Source organism: Chrysemys picta, chromosome 5 (assembly GCF_011386835.1).
Source record: "Chrysemys picta bellii isolate R12L10 chromosome 5, ASM1138683v2, whole genome shotgun sequence".
Classification (NCBI taxonomy): domain Eukaryota; kingdom Metazoa; phylum Chordata; order Testudines; family Emydidae; genus Chrysemys; species Chrysemys picta.
Genome location: NC_088795.1, coordinates 137037405 through 137063909, shown reverse-complemented (window position 1 = coordinate 137063909; position 26505 = coordinate 137037405). Strand labels below are relative to the sequence as shown.

Here is a 26505-nt window from a genome sequence, read left to right as displayed (position 1 = left end):
TTATTGGCTCAGCATTTCTAAATTGCTGGGATGATCCCACGGTAAATGCGCTTGTCACTCAGACTGCTGTGCTGCTGTCAGGGGGCAGGCTACTGTGAGGTCAGTGGCTCACGTGAGGTCAGTAGATCAGCATCTTTAACTTGCTGGGCTCAAGTGAAGACTTGGCTTAGCTGATGTCAAGGCCCAGGGACTAATCCACTGTGAACGTACTGCCTCAGCATCTGTTGCTTGCTGGCTTGATTTCTAGGCATGGGCCTCTCTGCCATGTGGCTAGCCGAGCACCCGTAGTTTGATGTTAAAGCACAGGTCTTTATGAGCTCCCTGGCACAGAACTTTGCAGTTGTAACTGGCTTACTGGAGCCAGTGGATATTGACCCCCTACCACACGTGACAGCGTGGAGGATTTCAACATCCCTGATTTCTCTGAGACACTGTTTGCTTCTAGGAAAACGTGGAAGGATTGCAACTACAGGCAAGTCTCATCTTACGTGCATTTAACATGTGCGAATTCAGCTTTGCGTGATCGGCAAAAAATAAAATAAAATAAGAGAAAAATAACAATTTAAATACTGTACCTTTAGTGCGGGCGATTCCGCCAGCCGTTACACTCAATGTAATTTTGACTATATGTGATTTTCGCTTTACGCGCTGACAGCGGAACGTAACTCCAGCATAAAATGAGACTCGCCTGTACTTTCTCCACTTCTCTGCTACAATGAACAATTCAGGTGCCTTTTTTTTCCCCCAAAAAAAGTTTCATTTTTCATCAATGCTCATAGACTTTAAGGTCAGAAGGAACCATATACAGAGTTAATACAAACAAAAATTCATTTACTGACAATTAAGGTTGCACCAGGACATGCCCTAACCACTCCAAACCTTTAAAGCATAGACCTAAGGAATTACAGGGGGCTGGGAATGGATTGGGGAGTGGTGAGGGGGGCTGGGCTGGGCTGGGTGGTGGTCTGTGGGCTGAGGGAGGTGACAGGGTTCTGCGGGTGAGGTTGGTTTAGTGGGGTTGGGAGCAAGATTGGGGGGGCTGGGGGAGGTGACAGGAATCTGGGAGCAGGACTGGGAGTGGTTTGGGGGGTGCTGGGGGCGGGGCTGAGGGAGGTGATGGAGACCTAGGGGCAGGGCTAGGGGGTGTTTTGGGGGAGCTGGAGCAGGATTGCGGGTGCTGGGGGGTGGAGCTGAGGGAGGTGTTCGGAATCCGGTGGCAGGGCTGGGGGTGGTTTGGGGGATGCTGGGGGTGGGGCTGAGGGGTTTTGGGGGGCTGGGGGGAGGTGACGGGGAGCTGGGGTGGGGCTATGGGGTTTTGTGGGGGGGGCTGAGGGAGGTGAGGGGGTGGGGCCAAGGGGGTGTTTTGGGGGGCTGAGGGTGTTTTGGGGGGCTGAGGGAGGTGATGGGGAGCTGGGGCGGGGCTAGGGGGTTTGCAGGGGGCTGAGGGAGGTGAGGGGCGGGGCTAGGGGGTGTTTGGGGGGCTGAGGGAGGTGAGGGGGAGTTGGGGCGGGGCCGGGGGTTTTGCGGGGGGGGCTGAGGGGGCTGATAAGAGGGGGCGTGGCAATGGGGGTGTTTTGGGGGGCTGAGGGAGGTGATGGGGAGCTGGGGTGGGGCCAGGGGGTTTTGCGGGGGGGCTGAGGGGGCGGGGCTAGGGGTTTTGGGGGGCTGATGGGAGGGGGCGTGGCAATGGGGGTGTTTGGGGGGCTGAGGGAGGTGACGGGGAGCTGGGGTGGGGCCAGGGGGTTTTGCGGGGGGGGGCTGAGGGGGCGGGGCTAGGGGTTTTGGGGGGCTGATGGGAGGGGGCGTGGCAATGGGGGTGTTTTGGGGGGCTGAGGGAGGTGACCGGGAGCTGGGACAGGGCTAGGGTTTTTTTTGCGGGGGGGGGGGGGGCTGAGGCTGCCAGGTTTCTGTGTCCCCCCCACCCTGGCTGTTGCCGGGCGGTACCACTGTCAGTAGCGGGGGGGTGTATCGGTTACTCCGCAGGGCCGGGCCGGGGAAGAGGCGGTGGCGCTATCGGGGAGACCTCGTTCCAGCTCGGGGTCGGGGGTCTCCTCAATCCGGGCTGCGGGCGGAGAGCCGGCGGTCGATCCCCCCCTCCCACAGCGGGCGGGGTGGTGCGGTCCGGCTCTCGCCCCGCCCCCTCCCAGACTCCCGGGGCGAGGCGGCCCCAGCCCGGCTCCGCGCAGCGCCCCCCGCCCGCGCCCCGCACCCTGCCCCGCGCGCACAATGGCGCTGCCGCCCAGGCCCTCGCTGCTGCTTCCCCCGCCGGCCGCCGCTCTGCGGAGGGGCCGCCCCAGGCCCCGCGGCGGCGCCGAGTCCGTCGTCAGGTAACGGCCTCGCCTGGGGGTCTGGGCGTGGGGGCGTGGGGGCGGGGCAGGAGTGGGGAGCATCTGCATCGGGGGGCTGCGGGGAGTGGGGCGGGGGCGTGCGGGGACGGGGGGGGGGCAGAGGCATGGGTGGCCTGTGGAGGGGGGGTGGCTAGGTGGGCCTGGTGGGGCCATTATAGGGCTGGGGTGGTTAGCTGGAAGGAGGGGGGATGTTGTAGGGGCGTGGGGTTGGGGTTGGGGATTTGGAGGGCAGGGTGGCCTGTGAGAGGGGGCTGGTTTGGGGTTGGTATAGAGGGACGGGCGATCAGGGTGGGGGGTTGAAATGGGGTGCGGACAGCGAGCGCATGGGTGTGCGTTTGGGGGGAGGGGGGGGGTTCCCCTGGCATTGTAGGCGTTAGGTCAGGGAGCTGCTGTTGTTGGGTTGCTAGGGCTCTGCCCATTTTTCTTACCCGATTCCAGTTGCCTGGCTGAGAGGGAGCACGTGGGTGTATTAAAACAGGGCTATTATTATCAAGTGTTTGAGTATAAAGCACCATGAACAGGAGGAGGTGCCTGAGGCCCTGAATAATGAAAATGCAATATATGGCAGTGGTTAACTGCATAAAGTAGGGAATAGTCACCGGCATCTAGCATATGCAGCGTCCAAAATGCCGCCACAAAAGGTTTTGCAGAGATGCCAAAATGTAAAATGGCTAAATGTGTATATATATATTTTTTGTAATATGTCTTCCTCTTTTTCTAAACAAATGCATAAAGTAGCCAAAAATAGGACTGTCAGTCTTTAAGGGTAGATGCCTGTGTGTGAAATCCTCCAAGGCTAGCTCAAAGAATGGTGGTCTTTCTGTTTGTTTGCAGTGTATTAAGAAAACTGTTGTGTGAAGGTTACAGTCTTCTTCCTGGTGTAATGGGAAATTTAATTAGGCATGAGAGGTGGGGAGGAGAAAGGGGAATCTTATTCTTTGAAACTGCTTGTCCTTCAGCTGTGGTGTTGATGTTTTAAAATTAATACTGCTTCATTTTTATTTGAAAATGGAAAGTATATATTGTAAAATTTGAATGGAGTGTTCTTTTGAGTCCATATGGTTTAATTTTCATTTACTAAAAGAGAAAATGGTTTCTGTTCAAGCCTCTCTGCTCAGGGGAACAAGTGACCTTGGAATATATGATCCTGTTTCAGTGCTGCCTGGAGAATTTCTGATTCCTTAGAAACATCTGTGAGTCTTGAGCTCCCTTAGCATATCCAGCCAGCATCTGTAACTCCTCCCACTAACATGCCAAATGTCATCTGCTAATTTGTTTTTGGCATTCCATTTCACTTCATGCACTGTAACTTTCAATTCAAATGGGGAGGAAAAGAGTCTGTTTGCAATGAATACTCCCAGACTGCCAATAAGAATTGGGGTAGCTAATAGAAGTAACTTAAAAATAAAACAAAACAGTCCTGCTCCCCCAAACTCAAATGGAAAATTATTAGAGTATATAATCATGGAGAAACATCCCAAGATAACTTTTCTTGGATCTCTTCCATGTGCTTCAGAATTTCTGGACTTCTGTAGGGTGCTTGGGAAATTGGCATTCATAACTGAAATCCTGGGCACTGTATCAGGAAAAGGGAATAAAGAATCTTAAATTGTCTTAAATAAAACTTACTGAACACTTAACTGCTAAAAGAAGTCTTCCAAGAAGTGTGTCGTTTCAAAAATTGATTTATTGCTTGGCTCTTAATGAGATTTTGTTTTTGTGAAGGATAGAACCAGATTTAATTTAATATTTTTTGCGTGAAAATACATGCATTTTTTAAAGAAAACATTGGGTAAAAAAAAATCTCAGCTAACAATACAAGTTAAATTTATTTGTTATAGAATTATAAATAGCTGTCCACCCTTGAGTAACCATTGCAGAGCTATATAGTTTATTTTACAAACAAGGATAACACTGGTGATTTGTACTTTATAATACAAGTTACTACTTCAGAGGTAGGAAAAATGTAAAGTCACTGTCTATTAAAGTGCTTTTTCCAGTTTGATCTTCAGTAAGCCTGGCATGGTGTTCCATTGACAGGTGAAATATTTAGATGAGAGAGAGAGGTACTATTAAAGCAAAATTCTAAATAGGTTTCATAGCTTTCTTATATGGGAATTTTAGATAGGCATTCAGTGGAAAATCCTCATGTTCAGTGCCCTTCATATCGTACCTTTTGAATATTCATTGAGGCACACTCTGCTGTGTTTTTGCAGAAATTTTTCTGAGGCTGTGTGTTAGGGGTAGAAGGGTTAAGGGAATTGTCTCCAAATTTCTTGATGCTGAGGACATATTCCTGCTGAAGGCTTACATTGTGCGTAGGTATAATTGTGCTGTTCTTTATGTATATTATGGAGGACAATATATATGTTGCATATGACACTCTCATTTTGAAAACACATTGAAAGGGGTGTGTTTCACTTTGAAAAGTTTTATGACTTTTTAAGTGGGTTGCCTCTCAAAAGTCTTTGAAACCATTGTCCTGTGGACTAGAGATGGTTAATTTAACTAGTGGACTAACAAAATTAGTTGAGCACTTCTTCCAAAGATGAAGAACGTTCGGGCAGGACGGAAGCATGGTAGTGGATATGTTTGTTTTCAGCTAAGGCCTGGTCTATGTGCAGATGTTCATACTAGTGGTTGGTTAGAGGTGTTTTGTTTTAACTGAAATTGTTGCACCGGTACAACTCACAATGTGCATGCTGTTATACTGGTATAAAGGTGTCTTGCACAGATATAGCTTATTCCCATATGGAGGGAGAATAAGCTCTACATCTCTATAAGTAATTTCATATGGGTATTACTGTGTCAACAAACGTTTTTTGGTTGTTTGTTAACTGACTTAACTATACTGGGGTAGTTACTCTTGGGGGAATTCTGCGCCATGCATATGTGTAGAATTTATGTCCCCTGCAGATTTCTTTGCGTCCCCGCAGAAAAATGACTTGCTGACCGGGAAGCAAAGGGAAGCCACAAGAGTGGTCATGCGACCCTCCCCAGCAGTATGTTTTGGGTGCCCAGGGCAGCCAGCAGAGAGGTAAATCACTGTGGGGCAGGGGGCAGGACTGGGGAAGACCCAGCTTCTACCCTGTGCCAGTCTCAGCTGCTAGTTGTCGCTGTGCTGGAGAGGGTGGAACTTCCTCTTCCCCTGCACGGCATCTGGGGCTGGGTCAGACACCCCCCTCCCTCCCGATTTCTCCCCCAGCTGCAGGAAGCTCTGCAAACTTCCCCCCGCTTCCTGCACCCATTGCTCCTCAGCTGCAGGGGGAGGGATCACTGTACAGGAAGCTACTCCCCTATCCACCCAACCCCCATGCATCCAGACCCTCCCACCCAGTCTCATCCCCCCTGCACTCAGAACCCCCCTGATGAGCCCCACTCCCCCTGCAGCTGGACCACCCTGGTGAGCCACCTGCATCCCCACCCCACCAACCCCCAAACAGCTGCAACTGGATCCCGACCCCACTCCCCTAGCATTTGGACCCCCCCGGAAACCCCTGTTTAGCTCTATTCCCCTCCCGCTGAGTCCCAACCACCTTCACCTGGATCCCCCCTGGAGAATCCTATTACCGTTGGACCCAGAACACCCCAACAATCCCCTGTGGATTCCCCACTGAGCTGCCCGCACCCAGATTGTCCCACACAGAACCCTGTCAACTCACACCTGGATCTCCCCACACTAAGCCCCTCCACACTAGGATCCTGCCCTGCTGAGCCTGCCTGTCCACACTTGGTGCACCTGGCATGGAGAGGCAGGGCCCTAGGGTGCCTGGGGTAGGCCCGGCCCTTGTGTTGTGTCAAGGTTGACTGCAGCCTCACCACTGAGTCTGTGTCCCATGGGGGTGGGGGGATCTGCCCATTGGTTTCCCACCTCTGTGAAGCCAGAGGTAGGAGAATTTGCAGAATTTTAAAATATTGTGTGCAGAATTTTTAACTTTTTGGTGCAGAATGCCCTCAGGAGTATGTAGTTAGTGATGCAACTTTTGTCTGCAGACCCAGGTCTAAGGGTACTAAGGAAAAGCATGGACAAGGGCAGGAGGGATGACACTCATGGAGTGAGATGGACAGAAGAGAGGGATGCATGTTTTTGTTACCTTTCTTAATGAAATATTATTTTCAATGCAAAGATTTTTCTTAGTTGAGAAAAAAGTAAAACAAATATTTTTTTTCTAGTCATTTTTCCCACAAGCCTTCACCAAGATTTTTTTCAACTTCTATTTTTAGATGACTAAAAAAATTTTCAACAGTGAAGTTTTGAGAATGTGAATAGGGGGGAAAAACAAACAAACAAAAAAACAGACATCAAAATGAGTAGGTAGTGATACTCAGGGCTTGAAAAATCTACTTGACACCTACTGGCCAAGGAGTGAAATCCTTGTCTAGATTAAAGAAATCAAATGGTAGTACAGCAATTGATTGTTCTTACATCTATACGGTTACAAAACAGCACACTATGAGGTCCACACTAGGCTTGTCTTACACTGCTTCAGGTAGAATGGCAGTTATCTTTTACAGCTCTCGTAACCAGGAAGACAGAGGTCTCTGTCTTCTTGCATTACCATTCTGAAATGCCCCTTTGTCTTCAGCTGGGTGTACAACATGAGACTTCAGTCTCTGCCCACCCACATACCCTCTCCTCTTGGCCCAATTCACCCACATATGCCACCCCCCACTCTGGTTTTTCCATGCCTCAGTTGGCAAAACCAGTCGTGGTTCATTGGCTGATACTTCTGCTAGCAATTGACACATGGTTCATCAGAATGAGAGTATTGACTGGTATTTGGGGGCTGCAGTAGAGGGAGCCAGAGAGATCTGCATTTTTTTCAGCTGGCAATCTACTGTTGGACCACTGGCTGAGTACCAGCAGAGTGGGACTGCAAGAGAGCTCCAGGAGTTTAGTGAAAGGTATTGAACCAATATATTAACAGATGTTCAGACAAGTGGTGATTTTTGTGTTTTTTTTGAATGGTCCACATTATTTTCTTACCCCATTTCTTCAGTGTGCTTCCTTTCCACAGCTTTGTCTCCATCTCACACCTTCCCTTCATTAGTGTAATTATGCTCAGGGTTTAATACTGGGGTAGTTAATAGGCAGACTGTGGGCTAAATCTGGACTGCCAGATGGTTTTGAATGGACCCCGAAATCTTTTATTTATCTTTTTTTAATTATTATTATTTTCTCTGGAATCTGGACCTTGACTATACCTTGACCAAGAAATTTGGACCGTGACAAAAAATAGATGATCCCTGGTTTAGTATATTGTATCTTCCCTTAATTATCACCCGTTTATGTAAGAAAAAAAGTTTAATGTAAAGAATGCATTGTTTTGGTACATGATGAAAAAGCATGCATACAAGCCAACACTGCATTTAATCAGAACAACAGTGCTGGGCTGCTGAAAAGTGCTATCGCTTTGTGTTCAGTGACCATTCACAAATATAGTACATTGCCCAAACTGTAGAAGTAGCATCACAAACTTAGTTGCTATTTATTTTGCTTCAAATGACATCTACACTATCCTTCAGCCTTCAAAAGTCATGTGCCATTTGACTTTCACTGATGTGACAGATAGACATGGCTTTGTCTCTGTAATCAATGACTGATTTAATTATTCCAGGAGCAAGAGAAACTTCACCCAGAATCACTGCAGAAACAACATTTGTGTGTGTGTGAGAGAAATAATATATTATTTTACATTCCCTGTGTACAAACTACAAGAAAAATTCGTTTTGCCTGGCCAGTGGCTGCTCTGTAAATTGGTATCAGTAGTCCCTCAAGGTCTACTTCACAGTAGAAGAGCAACCTTTCTGGTTGTAATACTCACTTGGCATATGCTTTCTCATTATCTGCACCTGGGGAAAAGCTTCACTTGTACTTAAATCCTTCCATTATTATTGAGATTCTTGATTGTAGTAAAAACAAACTCCTGTTCGAATATGTCTGCCTGACATTTGTATTAGTAGCTCCAACTCTTGATTTGCCCACGCCCAACAAATGTGCTGGACTACTGTATTTGATATCAGTAGTCCACCTTCATAGAGCAATAACAATGATTTTGCTAACAGCAAGTGCAGCTTTTGCATCGGCAAACTGCAACTAACGTTGGGCCAAAGTCCTCAAAGTAATAACTCAGTTACTTTTCATTATTTTTAGGTCTGCTGATGTACCACATCCTACTAATGCGGGTAGTTTTGGACCAGATGGTGCAACCTAGTCCTAACCTACAGGCATTTGACACTCTTTTTTCCTCTGGGCCCCAGTTAAGGAGAAGGTTGGGGGACATTCCATTCTTTGAGCAGCCAGGTGTCCTCCTTTATCACTTTCGATATCTAAAGTACTGATGAACAGACTTTTGATGGAGGCATTTGTTTTGGTAGTCACTGTGTTGTCAGGAATTATGTGGCTGCCAAACTGACTCTCAGAATTCTTTGACAGTGTGGGGTTGCAATATGGGAGATTTTTCCTAAGTCCCTGCTTCTACAGCTGAGAGGCTATGGCCTTATATACTAACAAACTTCAACTGTAATTCACCATGAGTGCATCTCTATTGATGGTATTAGTGGTAGAAGCTGTGGTGTAGACAGGGCTCAAAAGAATTTTACCCACATATCTAAATGGGAAAGCCATTTAGTTTGTGCTCCAGATTCAATGGTTACAGCTGCTGCTCTGGTGGTGAATTACGGAAGCAAAGCTATCTAGTGTAAATGCAAATACACAAACGTGGCCTCAGCATGGGAGGATGGGCTAAATCAGTGGTTCTCAACCTTTCCAGACTACTGTACCCCTTTCAGGAGACTGAGGCCCGAGCCCCACTGCCCACTTCATGGGGCCCCCTGTAGTCTGGGGCCCAGGTAGTTGCCCTGCTTACCACCCTCTTAATGCCAGCTCTGCACTTGTGACGCTTCTAAACCCATCCTGTGACCCCCTCCTCCCCCCCGGGGGCCCACAACCCCCATGTTGAGAAATTCTGATCTAGATGAGTTGACATACCCCCTGGAAGACTTTGTAGTAACCACGGTTGAGAGCTACTGGGCTAGATGTCTTTCTGAGGTAGGCCCTTCCAACCCTATAGGTCTATTGTAAAACAGAATTCTGACATGAGTGCTGGTGTATTTACTCTTAGAACAGTAGTGGTGTTCAGATGTGCTAAATTGCCGAGGGAGCCCCAAGCAACTTTTTTTTTTGGTTCAAAACTTCATTAAACACTTGAAATAGGTGGTATAGACAGAGCTGGAGTAGCAAATATTACAAAGTGAGAGGAAAATATGAATCTAACAGACTTAAATCTCATGAACACAAAAAGCAAAAAAATGAATGAAATGTGGTCCTCTAAAACAGTGGTTTCCAAACTTGTTCTGCCGCTTGTGCCCGGAATGCCCCAGGCGGGCCGGGTGGGTTTGTTTACCTGCCGCGTCCGCAGGTTCGGCCGATCGCAGCTCCCAGTGGCCGCGGTTCACTGCTCCAGGCCAGTGGGAGCTGCGGGAAGCGGCGGGGGCCAAGGGACTCACAAAGTTGCGGCATGAGCCTGAGAGAAGCTGAATACCTACAATTCCTGTTGAAGTTGGTGAGTTTTGAGGGTATTTGGCTCTTTTGTGGTCAGGCCCTTGTAACTCTGAAAACCAAAAACTTTGATTACTGAGTCCCAGGGTTTATTGATTTAAATCAAAATGAATTACCTAATTGATTTTAATCTTGTTTACATTTGTACTTTTTTAGTATTTTTCTTAAAGGTTAATTCTCATTGATTGGTAACCATTAAAACCTGTTGATTTGCAAGTAAATATAGCTTTACAGGAAATTTGGTGTGTTTTCCTAACCAGGAAGATAGACTATTTATTTAAGCAATTATAGCTTAACATAGATTTATTAAGGTCTTTGCATGTTTTACTATGTTAGAAAATGTTGAATGATGCGTTTCTTATTTATCAGATTAATTTTTTACTTATGATTTGTGTCAAGCTGCATTTGAATGGAAATTGGAATGCAGTGAAAAATACACAAGTATAATTTTAGAATTGTTTTTAATTAGATAAAATTGCCTTAAATGTTCTGGATATATATGAATTTTTTTAATCAAAATATGCTTTTTGCATTTAAAACTAACTCCCTTTTTAAACCAAGGAGGGAGATAGTGAATTTCTGATCACTGTCACCTTCAAGTTTTTAGAACTAGTAGATCTCATCCTCTCACCCTAGTTTTTATTCATACACTGGAAAAAGAAAACATGCTTTCCTGCTTTTTCAACCCCCATCAATTTGTCAACTTTGAACTAGTCTTTGAACTGAACTAATTTGAATAAACTGAAATGAGGAAAATATTCTCTTGGCACTGCAGAAGTGGCTATTGCTGTCCAAAAACTGACTGGGTACATCAACAAATTCTGATTCCAGGTGTTTAGGGAATTCCAGTTTACTGGTTTGACTTTCTTTAAAATTTCAGCGGCCATCATGTACTTATTGAATATTTTTGTTGTTTAATTTACATGACTTTACATTTTATAAGAAGTTTAGGCCTTCATATAAATGTTGTCATATCTTTACATTTTAAATAGGTTTATTTTTAAAAATAAATGTGTGTATACATAAAAAACTTAAACAAGAATCCATATAAAAATCATCAATTTTTATCCTCACTGCTGAGTTTGAAACTGCCATTGTTTGAGGTTAGAACAGGGGTATATATCCAGACCACTACTACTTGCTATTCTGTCTGAAAATGAGTTTATTTTTCATGTTTTATTCCCAAGTGAACATTTTGTCAGTATTGCAAAATAGCCAATTATGTTAAATCTGTTGGCAATTTATATTTGAGTCAGGCCTATGGCTACAATGGCAATAACAGCAGGCCAGGATACATTTTGTTGGCAACTGCTGAGGAGTGACGTTTGTTGTAAAAACAATAGGAGAGCCCTTTGGACTCTATTTTAAAAAATGGTTGTAGTGCAGTGTGAGAGCAGGAAACGTCATTTGGCAAACCTCTTATTCCCAGACAGACAGCAAATATCTGTTTAAGCTCCTGAAGAGACATCTTTTAGTTGCTTGTAGATTTTGAATAATTGTGCTGTGGGTCTTTCGGTTTCTTTGGTTCACTGACATCTATGAAATTAAACTTCACCATGTGTTAGGCAGTTTCAGACATTTCTGTGGGAGGAGTGTAACGTTTGCCAATGTGAAACAAAGCATACGCAAAGCAACACTTCAGTACAGCAGTGGAATTACATCCGTTACATCTGCTGAATAATATCGTTTACCCACTTACCACAGCTGTGGTTATGGCTCAGACATATGGCAAACTAGTCTACAACCCTCAACAGGGAATCCGTTTTAATGGCACTCTGTTTCTGCCCCTTTCATCAGTAATATCAGACTGGGAAACAACAGGAAAAGGAAGTCGCTGTGTAGTGCACTGAATAAATTAGATGTAGGAATACAGGATGCAATTAAGAGTAATAAGGAAGGTGGCTGTTTTTTCCACAATCTGGGGTGGGGGGGGTATTAAGACTTTATTAAATGAAACAAAAATACTGTGGCATTAACATTGTATGCTTAGTCCTCATACATAGATCAGTCCTCATACATAAAACCACACACACATTTGTCCAAAATTAAAATTTTGCTTTTCTGTAAGGAAAACTGCAAGAACACAGTAGTAGTTGTAATAACAATTGCTAACTTGTCAGACCTATCACTCTTGCATATGCCTTTAGATATTGACAAATGTTTGCCAGTCTACTTGACCTTTTCAGCACCTTGCCTATTACTTGGGCTATGTCTTCACTAGAAACGCTGCACTGGCAGCACAGCAGCTGTGCTGCTGTAGCACTTGAGTGTAGACACTCATTACAGTGAGAGGAGGAGCTCTCTAGGGGCTGTAGTTACCTCACCTCCCCAAGAGGTGGTAGCTAAATCAACGGAAGAATTCTTCTGTTGACCTGGCGTTGTCTACAGCAGGGGTTAGGTCGGCTCAACTACATGGCTCAGGCAAAGTTTCGGTCAGACTAAATCAATCCAAATGTGCCCAAAAATGCTTAACTGATGCAGAGATGGCTGGAGAGGTGAGCAGATATTCTGAAAAGCTGACCATTCTCAATTCAGTTGTCTTCTTGTGATTCTGGTCAGTAGCAATGGCCCTTTCTCCAATCACCAATTAAATTAAATTAAATTAATGGAGATATCCCATCTCCTAGAACTGGAAGGGACCTTGAAAGGTCATCGAGTCCAGCCCCCTGCCTTCACTAGCAGGACCAACTACTGATTTTGCCCCAGATCCCCAAGTGGCCCCCTCAAGGATTGAACTCACAACCCTGGGTTTAGCAGGCCAATGCTCAAACTACTGAACTATCCCTCCCCCCCAATGTCTCAATAGATCTATAACTTGTTCTGTAGTAGACATTACAAGAGCTTTGGTATTCTCATTAAATTACTTTTAACATTTTAGAAAAAAGTTTTCATTCAGAGATAGACATAAGAGCGTAACATTTCCAATATCACAACTTTCAAATGTGGGTTTGTATGTAAATACTTGAATAAAATAGAAGCTCAAAAATGAAATGAGTGTGTGGTGTGTGTTGTGTGGGTTTTTTTTTTTTTTTTTTTGCAAGAGTTGGTTTTTCACAAACCTATTAGGTATCTAAATACTTTGGAGAACACTTAGGTAAAGGTAACTTTTATTTCTCAAATGAGGTAAAGAAAACTTGATCTGCTGAAGGTTATGTAGTGAACTTGGCACAAACAATTCATGTATAATCTGAACTATAATTTTATTTCCTATATTTTGGGGTTATTGAATGAAACTTTTTGTTGATGTTGAACTTTGTATGGTAATAAATTGGTTAGTAGGTGGAAATATGAGGATTCCATCTCAAGTACACACTGAATAAAGAAATTTAATTGAAAAAGTATTGGGAAAATTTCAATACGTTTCTTAGGTTTGGGTTTCCATGTTGGGAATTTAAGAAAAAACTATTGAGTCAGTGCACTACAAAATAATGATTAAGACATCTGTTTAACAAACAAAAAAAACCATACCTTGGCTAGTCCATCATTCTGTGCAATGCTCTCACTGAGTAACCGCGTAAACTTTGCTTTACCCTGGTCTTTGTGTAACCCACACACCTTCTGCCTGTGGTGTTCTGTCCCATCTAGTGGCACCGAGACCACTTAGAAAGAGAGTTAAATGAGTCTGCTCTACAGCCTTAGTTAACAGCCAGTTGGCTTTTAGCTCATGCGGTAGAGGCTCATGCACTAAGTTCCAGAGGCCCCAGGTTCAATCCCACATGCCAATGACTGGAGCCTGTTGGCGTTACATTTGCTCTTCATTTCTTCCTATTATTTCATATTTCTCACTTCCCCAGATGTTGTCAGAAATTAGTTTAAGCTCTTGGGACATGATTCCTGTCCCACATATTTTAATTGTCAGATGACTGGTATATCACTATAACAAACGATACAACATTTGATGGTGATAGCACTAATTGTTTTCAATGTAGTAAAATATCTGGTTTCATTTTTAGCTTCATTCTAATACGGTATCTAAAAGTAGCCGTGTCACATGGTACTTCAGTTTTTCAAAACTGGGAACTAGTGAACCATAATTTCTTTAAAGGTGACATGCAAATGGAAAAAAAACTAGGTGTGACAGCGTACCCCATAAGGCTTTATGGGGGGACGTTTATAAATGTATGTATGATATAACTGGCTGTATGCTTGCTTGATTTCTAAGTAAGCTCCGTGAGGCATTTGGTCAGCTTCTTTAGGAAGGAATTCACCAGGTTAAGTACCTGATCAGGAAACACTTGGGGAACAATGCATCTTGGAATGCTCCAATCCACATGAGAAGTCTTCCTGGAGACATGCAAGATGCCATGTGGACAATGGCGTCAGCCTGCAAAGACTGTGTCATGCAGGGGCATGTGACTTGCCCAGGTGACTCCAAAACTCCATCTTGGAGCTGGACTTTGCAGAGGAGGGAGGAGGGGGGTCTCCACCCACAAGAGAGAGTCTATTTAAACCCAGGGGAGACCCCTCCATTTTGGTCTTCAGCTGGCTAAAGAAGGAGCCTCTCCACCCCCCCCCCCAGGATACTTGAAGGAGACTGAAACAAAGGACAGTAACTACAGGGGGTGTGAGTGATTGCTGGACCCAGGCTAAAAGGAGATTAGCCTGTAGAAGGGAGCATTCTGGAACTGGTGAGGAAAGTATCTGTATTCAGTTTGTTTAGGCATAGATCTGCGCATTTTGTTTTATTTTGCTTGTGACTTACTTTGTTCTGTCTGTTACTACTTTGAACCACTTAAATCCTACTGTCTGTATTTAATAAAATCACTTTCTATTTAGTAATTTACTCAGAGTATGTATTAATACCTGGGGGAGCAAACAACTGTGCATATCTCTCTATCAGTGTTATAGAGGGCGAACAATTTATGAGTTTGCCCTGCATAAACTTTATGCAGGGTAAAACAGATTTATCTGGGTTTAGACCCCATTGGGAGTTGGGCATCTGAGTGCTAAAGACAAGCGCACTACTGCGAGCTGTTTTCAGGTAAACTTGCAGCTTTGGGACAGGAGATTCAGACCCTGGATCTGTGTGTGGAGCCAAACAGGAGTGTCTGGCTCAGCAAGACAGGGTGCTGGAGTCCTGAGCTGGCAGGGAAAACAGAAGCAGGGGTAGTCTTTGCACATCGGGTGGCAGCTCCCAAGGGGGTTTCTGTGATCCAACCCGTCACACTAGGTTTGTGGCCTTTTTTTTTTTTTGCATCATTATGATGTAGTGAATGCCTGAAAGGTTTTCTTCTGAAGTGTGTTTTTTAATTAGAAATTCCAGTTTAGTTTGGCCTGGAATATTCTGGTAACTGGAGAACTAGTTACATTATGATATTACAAGACTCAAGAGAACAGAAGTTGAGCATTTGAAGGTAAAGTGATTTTGAGTCTCCTTTTGGGAGAAAAGGAATCTATTAATATTCAACAACTCTTAAGTAACCTGTGAGAGTTCACAGCTACAATTTCTGAGGTCCCCTCCTCCAGCAAGACAAGACAACCTGGCACTTGGCCCAGAGTGGGGCAGCAGGGCCAAGAAGCCCTGGACGTCTTTCCCCCTGCTTCCAGCTGGGAACAGGGAGGCGAGAAGCCGCCCCCCCCCCCCTCGGCTCCCAGCCATGAAATTGACAAGACAGCCTGGCTCCACCCAGGGAGGGCTGCCCAGGCTTCTGGCCCCAGTGAGGAGCAACTGTGCTCTAACTCCCTGCTTTCTTGTCAGTTTCATAGCTCCTGCCCTGAAATTGAGCAGACAGCCAGCAGTGCAGAGTCTACACAGACATGGAGGGCAAGTCTACACTTGCCATTTAAAGTGGAAAAAGTCCCTTTTTTGCACAAAAACCACGGGAGCGTCTACACTTGCCAATGACTCTTTGCGGTGAAACTCAGAAGTTTCACCGCAGAAAGAAAACCACCTCCACGAGAGGCATACAGCTCTTACCGGTGATGCTTTTGCGGCGATTTGCAAGTGAAGACACGTTCTTCCAGTTTACACAGCTTTTAGCCTCCGGAGGATATCCCACAATGCCTAGGTGACCACTCTGGCCAGCAGCTCTCCTGCTCTGATGCCAGGTAAACAGACACCCACCCCTCCCCCTGTAAAGCCCCAGGAACTTTGAAACTCCCCTTCCAGTTTTCTTGGCAAGTGCTCACTTATCTGGCCAGGTGACAATGCCTGCTTCACAGAGCAAGTGGTCCCCTGCTTGGAGCAATGCTGAGTTGCTGGAGCTTATCAGTGTTAGGCCTCAACTGGAGTATTGTGTCCACCTCTGCTTTAATGAGTAGTTGCTACATGAATAGTAGCGCTATAGAAATAAATAAGAGGAGGCAGATATTGCTTTTTGTTTAATATTAAAAGTTTTCCTTTTATTGAAGGCATTTATTGTCACTTGAACATTGAGAAATAAACTGTATTTGTGACTGTGTTCTTGATTTCTGATGGTGTTTCCGTCTATAATCTTTTTGACTCTAAAAATCTATATTGCAGCTAATACTTAATTTCAGTTCCTTGTATTGTTGCCAACTCTTTTTAAAAGGAAGAACTTACTAAAGTTAAATGTGAATTTTGCCTGAACAAGGAGTGAAAGAATTTTTGCCCTGGGGAATAAATTAGCTACAGTATCTAAATGTGTAAAAATCAGAAGACCTTGTCAGGAGTGTCATCAATAGCTTTTATTCTTTTTCCCGTTACCTTTCTTTATAATCATCCCTTTGACATTTTGAAACTCAAATCTATTTCTTTATCAACAAAACAACCCTATAACAATGAGTATGTGTAAAAAAACATAGAAATAAAATTATGGGGACTGCAGTTCACTTTTTATTTTGTTTGATATAATAGAGCTTTAAACTTAAAAGAAATGAGGGGTGTGACGGGTTGGATCACAGAACTCCCCCTTGGGAACTGCCAACTGATGTGCCAAGACTACTTCTGCCCCTGCTTTCCCTGCCAGCTTGGGACTCCAGCACCCTGTCTTGCTGAGCCAGACACACCAGTCTGCTGCAACACAGACCCAGGGTCTGAACCACGTGCCCCAAAGCTGCAGACTTAACTGAAAGCAACTTGAGAAGTGTTCCTGTCTTTAACACTCAGATGCCCAACTCCCAATGGAGTCCAAACCCCAAATAAATCTGTTTTACCCTATATAAAGCTTATACAGGGTAAACTCATAAATTGTCCGTCCTCTATAACACTGATAGAGAGAGATGCACAGCTGTTTGCCCTCCCAGGTATTAATACATACTCTGGGTTAAATAATAAGTACAAAGTGATTTTATTAAATACAGAACATAGGATTTAAGTGGTTCCAAATAGTAACAGAGAGAACAAAGTGAATTATCAAGCAAAACAAAATAGAACACGCAAGTCTGTCTAATACAGTAATGAAACTGAATACATATAAAATCTCACCCTCAAAGGTGTTCCAGTAAGCTTCCTTTTACAGACTAGTCTCCTTCTAGTCTGGGTCCAGCAATCACTCACACCCGCTGTAGTTACTGTCCTTTGTTCCAGTTTCTTTCAGGTATCCTTGGGGGGTGGAGAGGCTTTCTCTTTAGCCAGCTGAAGACAAAATGGAGGGTTCTCCCAGGGTTTAAATAGACTTTCTCTTGTGGGTGGAGACCCTGTCCTCCCTCCTATGCAAAGTCCAGCTCCAAGAGGGAGTTTTGGAGTCACCTGGGCAAGTCACATGTCCACGCATGACTCAGTTTTCACAGGCAGCAGCCGTTGTTTACATGCTATCCTAAACGTCCTCAGATAGACTTCTTAGGTGGATTGGAGCCTTCCAAGATTCATTGTCCTTTAAGTGTTTCTTGATTGGGCACTTAATTTGCACATTCCTTTTTCAAGAAGCTGAACAAATGCTTTACTAAGGCTATTTAGAAATCAAGCAAGTACACAGCCAATATTCATAACTTCAAATACAACAATGACACATGCATGCAAATAGGATGAATAGATTCAGTAGATCACAACCTTTACAGAGATATGTTACATGGCATATGTAGCATAAAACGTATTCCATTTATGTCATATACATTCATAAGCATATTTCCATAAAGCCTTATGGGGTACGCCGTCACAAGGGGATCCATGTTGAATTTTATAAATTGGTCAGCCCAATCTTGAGTTCTTTTAAGCACTGTCTCTAAGGATTGGCTCTCTTTCTCTTGCAGTTGCAGCCGTCTTCGACAAATCCAAAGCATCCTAACCCAGAGCAGCAAATCTCAACCTGATGGAATCCTCTGCATTTTAGGTTAGTTTTCTGAACTGTTAAAGTGAGTAAACACGTTAAAGAAATGCACAGACTAGACCGTTAAAAGCCATGAAAACAATTGCGGCTAGAGGAATATGGCAGGATGTAAAGTTTAGAACCATGGGCTGAAAACTACAAAATGAGATGCATCATAGATAGAAATAATAGTTCACATTTTTCCATTTTGGTATCTTTTCTAAATTCCTTACTGTGCTGACAAACTTAGACAGAAAAGGATATCTGCTACCTTCCCCAAATCAATGGATTTTTTTTTTTCCTTTTAGGGTAAATGATTTAAAATACAGATTCAGTGACAAGCAACCTCTAAGAAACCAGGGAAGCAGTGATTATTTAATGGTGACAGTAGCACATAAACTAGATATGAGTTTGCAATGTCTTATGGCACCAAAACAATTAATATAAAACAGAGCTGTGTACACACAAGCATCATTTTACAGGAAGGTAATAGCCCCATTCTATATGTCTGTCCTGCCTGTAATGTTGCAGTTGTAAGTACCTAATTACTAGCAAGATATTGACAAATTGGAGGGAATTCCACGAACAATGATTGGGGTAGCTGGAGGGCATGACTGTGAGGTAAAAATTTTGTGTAAAACTTGGCTAAGCAATGACAAAGGAGAGGAAATGGCAAAATAGAAATATCTGAAGAGGAGAGGAATTACTTAGTGTACCCCAAGAGAGGCTAAAACTCAGCATACTGGGATTAAATTGAGAAATGGATATAATGGAAAGCTTGCTGACAGCGTGCTTGCTGTGGAATAGTCTGCCAGGGAAACTGGTGGAAGACTATTGATCAGTTGGCACTTTGAAAACTAGACTGGATAGAAAACTAATAAATGTACAGGAGGTAATAATTCTGCCTTGGCAGAAGGTGGATTAGGTAACATTCTGGATTTCTTCCATATGTAGAACATCGGTATTCATTATAATAGTTGAAGAAATCTTTTGAGTTTTGGCTCAAGATGAAACAACTTTTTTCCCCACTTGCTAAAGGATTTTCTCCAAGATGAGCGACTGTGCCAGTATTGTAATTTTAAATTCAACAACATTTTGCATTTCAGTGATGCAGTAAAAAATAAAAATACTTCACCCAATTTAGACTAGCATCAGAGACAAAAAAGAAAGATTGTTTTTAAATGATATAACTGACACAGTAGCCTTCCATTTGCACCATAGTATTCCTTGACATCTGTTGCTTTCAATTTGAGCTCCTGCTGCTGTCCTTACTTTCGAAGCAGCAGCAGAAGGCAAGAAGGAAAGAAGCAGCTTTAAAGAAATGTATGCCTCTTGCTAGAAGCAGCAAGTAATGTTTGTCTCATTCTGGAGTTGACTTTGTTCACTGTGAATGCACCGATCTGGCAGAATAAGGGAATATGTGAATGTGAAATATTTCAAACCATACAGAAAATCAGCATACCAGGCATAATTATTTCCAGTATGGAAAATTGTGGCATTTATTGTTGGTTAATACGAAGCTCAAACATCATAATTTGTTTTGGGGTCACAGAAGGGACCATTATTATCCTCTAGTTTGACCTGCACAACACAGGTCATAGAATTTCACCCTGCATCAAGGCCATAAATTTGGTTGCGCTAGACCATATCTTTCTGAAAGACATCCAGTCTTGATTTAAATACTCTTCAGGTGATAGAGAATCCTCCAGTTCCTTAAGTTATTAACCCCATGGTTAAAAAATTGCACCTTATTTTTAATCTGAATTTTTCTAACTTCTTTTTCAGCCACTGGATCTTATGTTCTTTTTTTTAGATTAAAGAGACCTACATTATAAATCTTTTCCTGTTCAGATACTTACTTAGGCATAAAGTATCATAATATAAATTGATACATTCTCCCTTCTCAGAAAGATATTGCATCAGTGTGAACTACAGATTTGTGCTAACGTTAAAAACTTCTTTGTAAGATTCCAAAAGAAGGGTGGGTGGTGGAGGGTTCAGTGGCAGTTAAAAATATATTTAAAGCTGAATTTTTAAAAACATGCATCTTTAAGATCCAGAGATATTTGAATGGTTGAGTTGCTGGGTTCTTTGCAAGCAGTGAATGACATCACAACTACCATAAACAGATGTGAATGAACAGGTACATGTTTAACCTCCTGTTCTAATCATGGTTTTTCTGGAAGTTGTAATCTGCCTGGTTCTCTCAGAAGTTGCAGCTCAGATTTCTTGACAGCTTAGAAGTGATAATTGGGGTTTAGCTAATTTTAGTTGATCACAAATTACATTTTTAAAATGACTGTAATGTCTTCTTTTAGGATCTTAACTTAAAACAAACCAATTTACTTGCAATTCACCTTTAGGTTGAGCTGTTTTTTGAGGGACACATTTAACTGTACAGCATGTATTTTGAAAACTTTACCTAGATTCACAGCTACAAGGGCAGTAAAAACTGGTATGGTCTAGTTTGACCACATTCTTAACACATGCCACAAGATTTGACCCAGTAATTCCTACAGTGGGAGGAATTATTTTCCTCTACTGCAGATCTGAAATCACTGTACTGTTGTCTACACCATTGTGAATAAGTTTCAGTATAATGAAATTTTCTTTTGTATAGCTTTGCAAATTTGCAAACTACAAAGCTAAATAAAAATAATGGCAGAGGGGGAGAGAAGACACAGTATAGGGGCAAATAGAAAAAGATGTTTTACTAGGTGATATTTCAGATGCTTGTTCCTGGTGATAAGAGATGTAGAAGAGAAGGCTCTTGCTCCAAAAGAGATGAGACTGTGTGGAGGGACAGAAAGGAAGCCAGCCCTGGATGAGGGGGTTTAGTGAGCGTAGGTGCAAGGTAAGCTACAGCAAGTGCAGGGGAAAGAAATGGAAGGTCTTACACACAAGGAGAGCTATCCTGAACTGGATTTCAAAATAGGTAGGCAGAGCCAATTGGGCCATCTGAGCCGAGATAAGCGCTGTGGTTGCACTCCTCTCTCCTTGTAAGAAAGAAGGGAGGCAGTGTGATTTTTGTACATGCTGGAATTTGGTCAGCTGGGCCACAGAAGGGGATATAATAGTCAAGGCAAGAGATGATGAATATATGTCTGAAGACTTTGGTAGAAATGTTAGTGGAGACAATGGAGTCTGCTGGTGGGGGTGGTAAACTTACACTTGGTAAGGTGCATTTAACTATAGTTGACCTCTGGCTACAGCTCTTGTTGGATAGGGGTATTTTTCTTTTCAAATGGAAGCAGGTATACTCCAAAATTGTGCTGGTAACACTCTTTTTCTTTTATTTTTCTCCATTTCCAGTTCACTTTTCCTCTTCCTGCTAATGTGTGGTTTTTTGTTTTTTGTCTTATGCTTCTCTACTTTATAGCAATTTATTTAGATGGAATCTGCTTGGATACCACATTGCCATGATGACACCAAACAGCAGCTGGAAAATTGAGGAGGATTTTTGCAAGCCTTATCAGTTAGCATTGTTGCCATGGGTTACCATTGTTGTGCATTAGCTCTGCTCAGATAGCAATTAATCTTAACTATGTGAGATTCTGATTCTTCTATTTTGGTTTTGGATGAGTGGGAGAGGAGGAGGGAGAGAGAAGATTGGATTTCTACCATCTGGGATTTTAATTCCAAGACACTGTGGTGATACCCATATTTTTCTTTAAGTGTATCACGGATCACAGAACATGCTATGCCTTGTACTATCTAGTATCATGATTGCACCCTTCCTTTTGATAGGGCCTGGACCTTCACTTTACTCAAGGGAGTTCTGTGACTCTGGCACTCGCCTAGGGACCAAGTCTACTTCAGTGCCCATTTCATTGTGTCTCCTTTAGCAGGGCTGGTTTGGCTTGGTTCTCTGCCTCTCTTGAGTGCTTTGTAACCAGAAAACCTATGCAGAGAAACTGTTCGGCCTTCTCAAAACAAAGTATGCATTAGTATCAATAGGATACAGTAGTCACAGAAATGGGTTACAAATAAAGAAGGCCTATGTGCATGAATCTTACTCTGAGAGCGTGCAGTAGCTAACAAGGGACTCTGGAGGGCTGAGACATTAGGTCCACAGTCTAAAGGTCTGGATTGTGGGATCCTCTCTGTGAAGAGGCATGTCAGACATGGGGTCTGCCCTGAGGTGTGACCTAAAGCTAACAGTAACCAGTCACTACTCAGACCCAGGGGGTTCAGCAGTTGGAGCCAAATACAGCAGCCTGGTCATCATCCCTCAGGGGATGCTTAGCCAGAGGTGTAAAGAGGCTTTTGTGTTGTAGGCTTATTATGGGACTATTACACCGTTATACTGTCTTGTTTCTAGTGCAGTCATGTGTCTATTATTAATGACCAGTTTAGATTCTGATGCAGCTCTGAACGCAACCTGGATGTCCTTGTTTTCTTGAATATTGTTGTGCTGAGCTCTCATTTGGTTATTGCTAATATAATCTAGATTTGTCGGCAGCAACTGAATTGTATTCTAACAACCTGTGTGAAAGCTTGAATTTCTGATTGATGTCAGAAGCCACATAGTTGCCTTAATAGATTTGGCGTCTATTAGCACATCCAGATGTTAACTGTAACCAGATCCTATACAATTTTAACTGGGGAAACTTTGATTCATTAGGTTCTAATTAAATGTTATACATAGTTAGTTTGTTATGTGAACGTTCTCATCTGTAAGAAATCGGTAGGTTATTTTCTTTATTTTAATTAAAAAACTGCCAGTACAAATTTATGACAAGCTTGGATTTTAAGAGTACTACATCAAGAATTTCCTCCTTGTTCCTCTAACATTTAAGTATTATGTATAATCATGTTTACACTGATAAATACTTCAGCTAACCTATTAACCTTTTAAGAACTTGAGGTGGCTGTGAACACTTAACTTGTAGACACAAGCATTACTCTACAGTGTCACTATTTTTATGTATGCGGTCGTGGTTTCCATAAATGTTATTAGTGTTTCCAGTGGTAATAAATGTTATAGACATTTCCTTCATCGGTTGTAATGAAAATCTACACCAGGTTTAGAAAGGGTAGACTTGTAGTGTCTTTAATGCTTTTCTTTCTTCATGCTAGATCTTCTGTACTATTCATTTTTAAGATCTTAATGCTAGATATTTTGGTGACTGTTTTTCTCAGAAGCCTTCCACATGCCAAATGTTTTGTGAGGCTATCTGTAGATAAACTCTGTCAGACCTCAGCAGCTGCTTTTTGGTGACTCGGGGATTGTAGTGTAATACTTGTGAGCTAATGTTTAATCATGCAGTCTAAAGCAGAAGAATTAGGTAACAATTTATTGGGAAAGTTCAATCAAGAGCATATTAATTAGAATGAATGTTGTATATTTTTAGCTAGATGTGTAAACTTTACTCATCTAGTAATTTAAGTCCTGCTGCTTGACAATGCTGCAGAAAGGTAAAGGGTTCATTTACAGAGCAATGTGTGGATTTAAGTCAGTGATGTGCTGCTTGTGTGGTGTTCATTTATCTGGAAAAAGGCTTTGATAGAGTTTCAAGAGAAGTCATCTAGTGGGATATGAGGGAGAAAATGGTACCAAAACTTTGTGCGGCTTCAAGCCACATATATAAGTGTAACCTCAATAATTAGAATGTCTACTGGTGAAGCAGGCGAACTGTCTGCAAAGGTGGGAGTGCATCAGGGATCAGTATTAAGTCCTTATCTTGTTTATCTTTGACCTGGATACTGTCACAAGGAACATACGGAAGGGCACTTTGGTGCATGTTAAATAGAGCAGTATAAACAAGTCGTTTGTATGAAATTTTAGTATATATTGACTTTGCTAATGCTTTTTATGTAGCCTGTTATCTAGATATTGCCTAGTTTTACAAGTTGACATACCCCCGGGAGACTTCTGTGTATGCGCAGGGGGACACAGACCTCTGGTTGTGAACCATTGATCTAATTTGTAATATTTTTTTAAAGTTATTTTCTCAAGTCATCACCAAGGAAAGAGATAACAAACTTTTATATTACAATGCACTGTGCTAGAGATCAGAGTAGCAGCCCTGTTAGTCTGTATCTGCAAAAAGAACAGGAGTACTTGTGGCACCGTAGAGACGAACACATTTATGTGAGCATAAGCTTTCGTGGCCCATGCTCAAATACATTTGTTAGTCTCTAAGGTGCCACAAGTACTCCTGTTCTTTGTGCTAGAGATGTTTCTGCTTTGTACCCGGAAAACAAATTGAGTTTGTTGATAGTATATTGCAGTATTTCTCTTGTGTAATCTGAAGAGAAGGTTGGGATAGAACTTTTAAAGAGGGATAAGCTTTTTTTGGAAGTTGTGCATCTTTTCAGAAATGATGAATTTTATGAGTTTACAACTTGTGTGTGTGTGTGTGTATATATATTTACAGTGTGTGTATACACACACACACACAAATTGTATCCCTTTATCCCAACTCTTCATAAATCACTTCTTTGCAAAATTGAGGGATAAGATAGATTTACGTAGTTCCATTGAGCATACAATTGTGCACACTCTGTATGACAGGGGGCTTCAAATTGTAAACTGGGAGGGAGGGGCTAAGGACCAGGTTTTAATACATGATCTAGCCCAATGGGGGTCCTGGTCATGACTGGCGCCTCTGGGCATTACTGTTGTATATAAATAATATCTTGTTTATTACTGCTGTTATGCCAATTGGTCCCTGTGAGGCTCATTTCAGAGCATCATCAGAAAATGAAGACGGTTACTGTAAATAAGAACTATGCACCTAAATCACTGCTGTGCTGGAAGAAGTTCCCAGGAGCCACTTGCTAATATTCCACTGCCCCATACAAGATTTGGGGTAACTTTCCTGGAGCTGGAGTTCACCCTCTTTGGATATTGCCAACTCCTTCCTGACAGAGAGAATTTCTGAGAAGATGCACCACTTCCAAGAAAGCATATCCCTCTTTAAAAGTTCTATCCCAACCTTCTCTTCAGATTACACAAGAGAAATACTGCAATATACTATCAACAAACTCAATTTGTTTTTCGGGTACAAAGCAGAAACATCTCTAGCACAAAGAACAGGAGTATTTGTGGCACCTTAGAGACTAACAAATTTATTTGAGCATGGGCCATGAAAGCTTATGCTCACATATTTATTTGGGCATAAGCTTTCGTGAGTTAAAACCTCACTTCTTCGGATGCATAGAGTGAAAGTTACGGATGCAGGCATTATATACTGACACATGGAGAGCAGGGAGTTACTTCACAAGTGAAGAACCAGTGTTGACAGGGCCAATTCAATCAGGGTGGATGTAGTCTATTCCCAATAATAGATGAGGAGGTGTCAATTCCAGGCGAGGCAAAGCTGCTTCTGTAATGAGCCAGCCACTCCCAGTCCCTATTCAAGCCCAGATTAATGGTGTTGAATTTGCAAATGAATTTTAGTTCTTCTTCGAGAGATGTCCCTGTGGGTGCTCCACTACAGGTGCTGGTGCGTCCCTGCGCCTTCGCCCGGAGATTTTTACAGCAGTACTCATAGCGGCCACGCATGCTCAGAATCTGCACCCCCCCGCTGTGAGTCTAGGGTAATAGAACGCATGCGTGGCCGGTCTCCTCAGTTCCTTCTCAACCGTCCCCGGCCTGAGACGGAGCTCAGCAGACTCATTAGAGAATCCTTCACTATTGCCTTAATTATCCTTTAGAAACCATTTTTTCTGTCAGTTTTTTCTGGTTAAATAGTTACTTACCCAGTTTACCTAAAAAAAAAAAAAAAAAAAAAAAAAAAAAAATATTTCCTGTCAGCCGCGGCTATGCCGGGCTCCACCGGTTTCAAGCGCTGTGCTACTTGTAAGGAAGCTATCCCGTCATCGGACGGGCACTCAAAATGTATAAAATGTTTGGGGGAAGCTCACATTCCCAAAAAATGTGCCCACTGCTCTAAACTTAGCTCCAGGGCACGCAAAGACAGAGAGCTTAAACTAAAACTGCTCCTGCTTCAAAAATCTATCGGGTCAGTTTCAGACCCAGGCATTGAAGCCGGCTCCGCTACCCGACACAGCCCCCCCCCCCCCCCCCCCCCCAAAAAAAGATCAAGAAGTCTACGAAGAAGGGGCACTTTTCCTCACCGAGCAAGGCTAGGAGGCATACAATTTCTCCAGGCAGATCAACGATCTCTCTGCCTGTGATCCCTTGCCTCAGCACTTTTCATGAGGCAGGCTCCTCCGGAACAGCGCAAAAGCCGCCTGAGGCTTCAGCGCCGCCGAGAAGCTCCGGTGCCGAGGCATCAGGCTTCCAGTTGCCTGCCTCAGTGACGGCACCGTTCGGCACCGCGAATGAGACGGTGCCGACATTCCTCGGCACACCGCACCCGAGGCAGCCCGACATTTCTCGCCCGGCTCCGACCGCGGCACCGACGCCTGCGGGGCATTC

The 26505-nt window shown here is 43.2% G+C and overlaps 1 protein-coding gene across 3 annotated transcripts in view; it reads left to right on the top strand.

Moving 5' to 3' along the window:
- Positions 1 to 1958: 1958 nt before the first annotated feature.
- The window catches only part of DNAAF9 (dynein axonemal assembly factor 9), a 132609-nt gene continuing 108062 nt past the window's right edge, over positions 1959 to 26505 (top strand). Inside the window, exons 1-2 of one of the 3 annotated variants that reach the window (XM_042855612.2) lie at positions 2123 to 2327; positions 18061 to 18140. In XM_042855612.2, the coding sequence (XP_042711546.2) occupies positions 2227 to 2327; positions 18061 to 18140 (181 nt within the window). In that variant the 5' untranslated portion in view covers positions 2123 to 2226. Of the gene's footprint in view, positions 2328 to 18060; positions 18141 to 26505 lie in introns of all 3 variants that reach the window. The other 2 variants (XM_042855613.2, XM_065597288.1) reach the window with 2 other exon arrangements.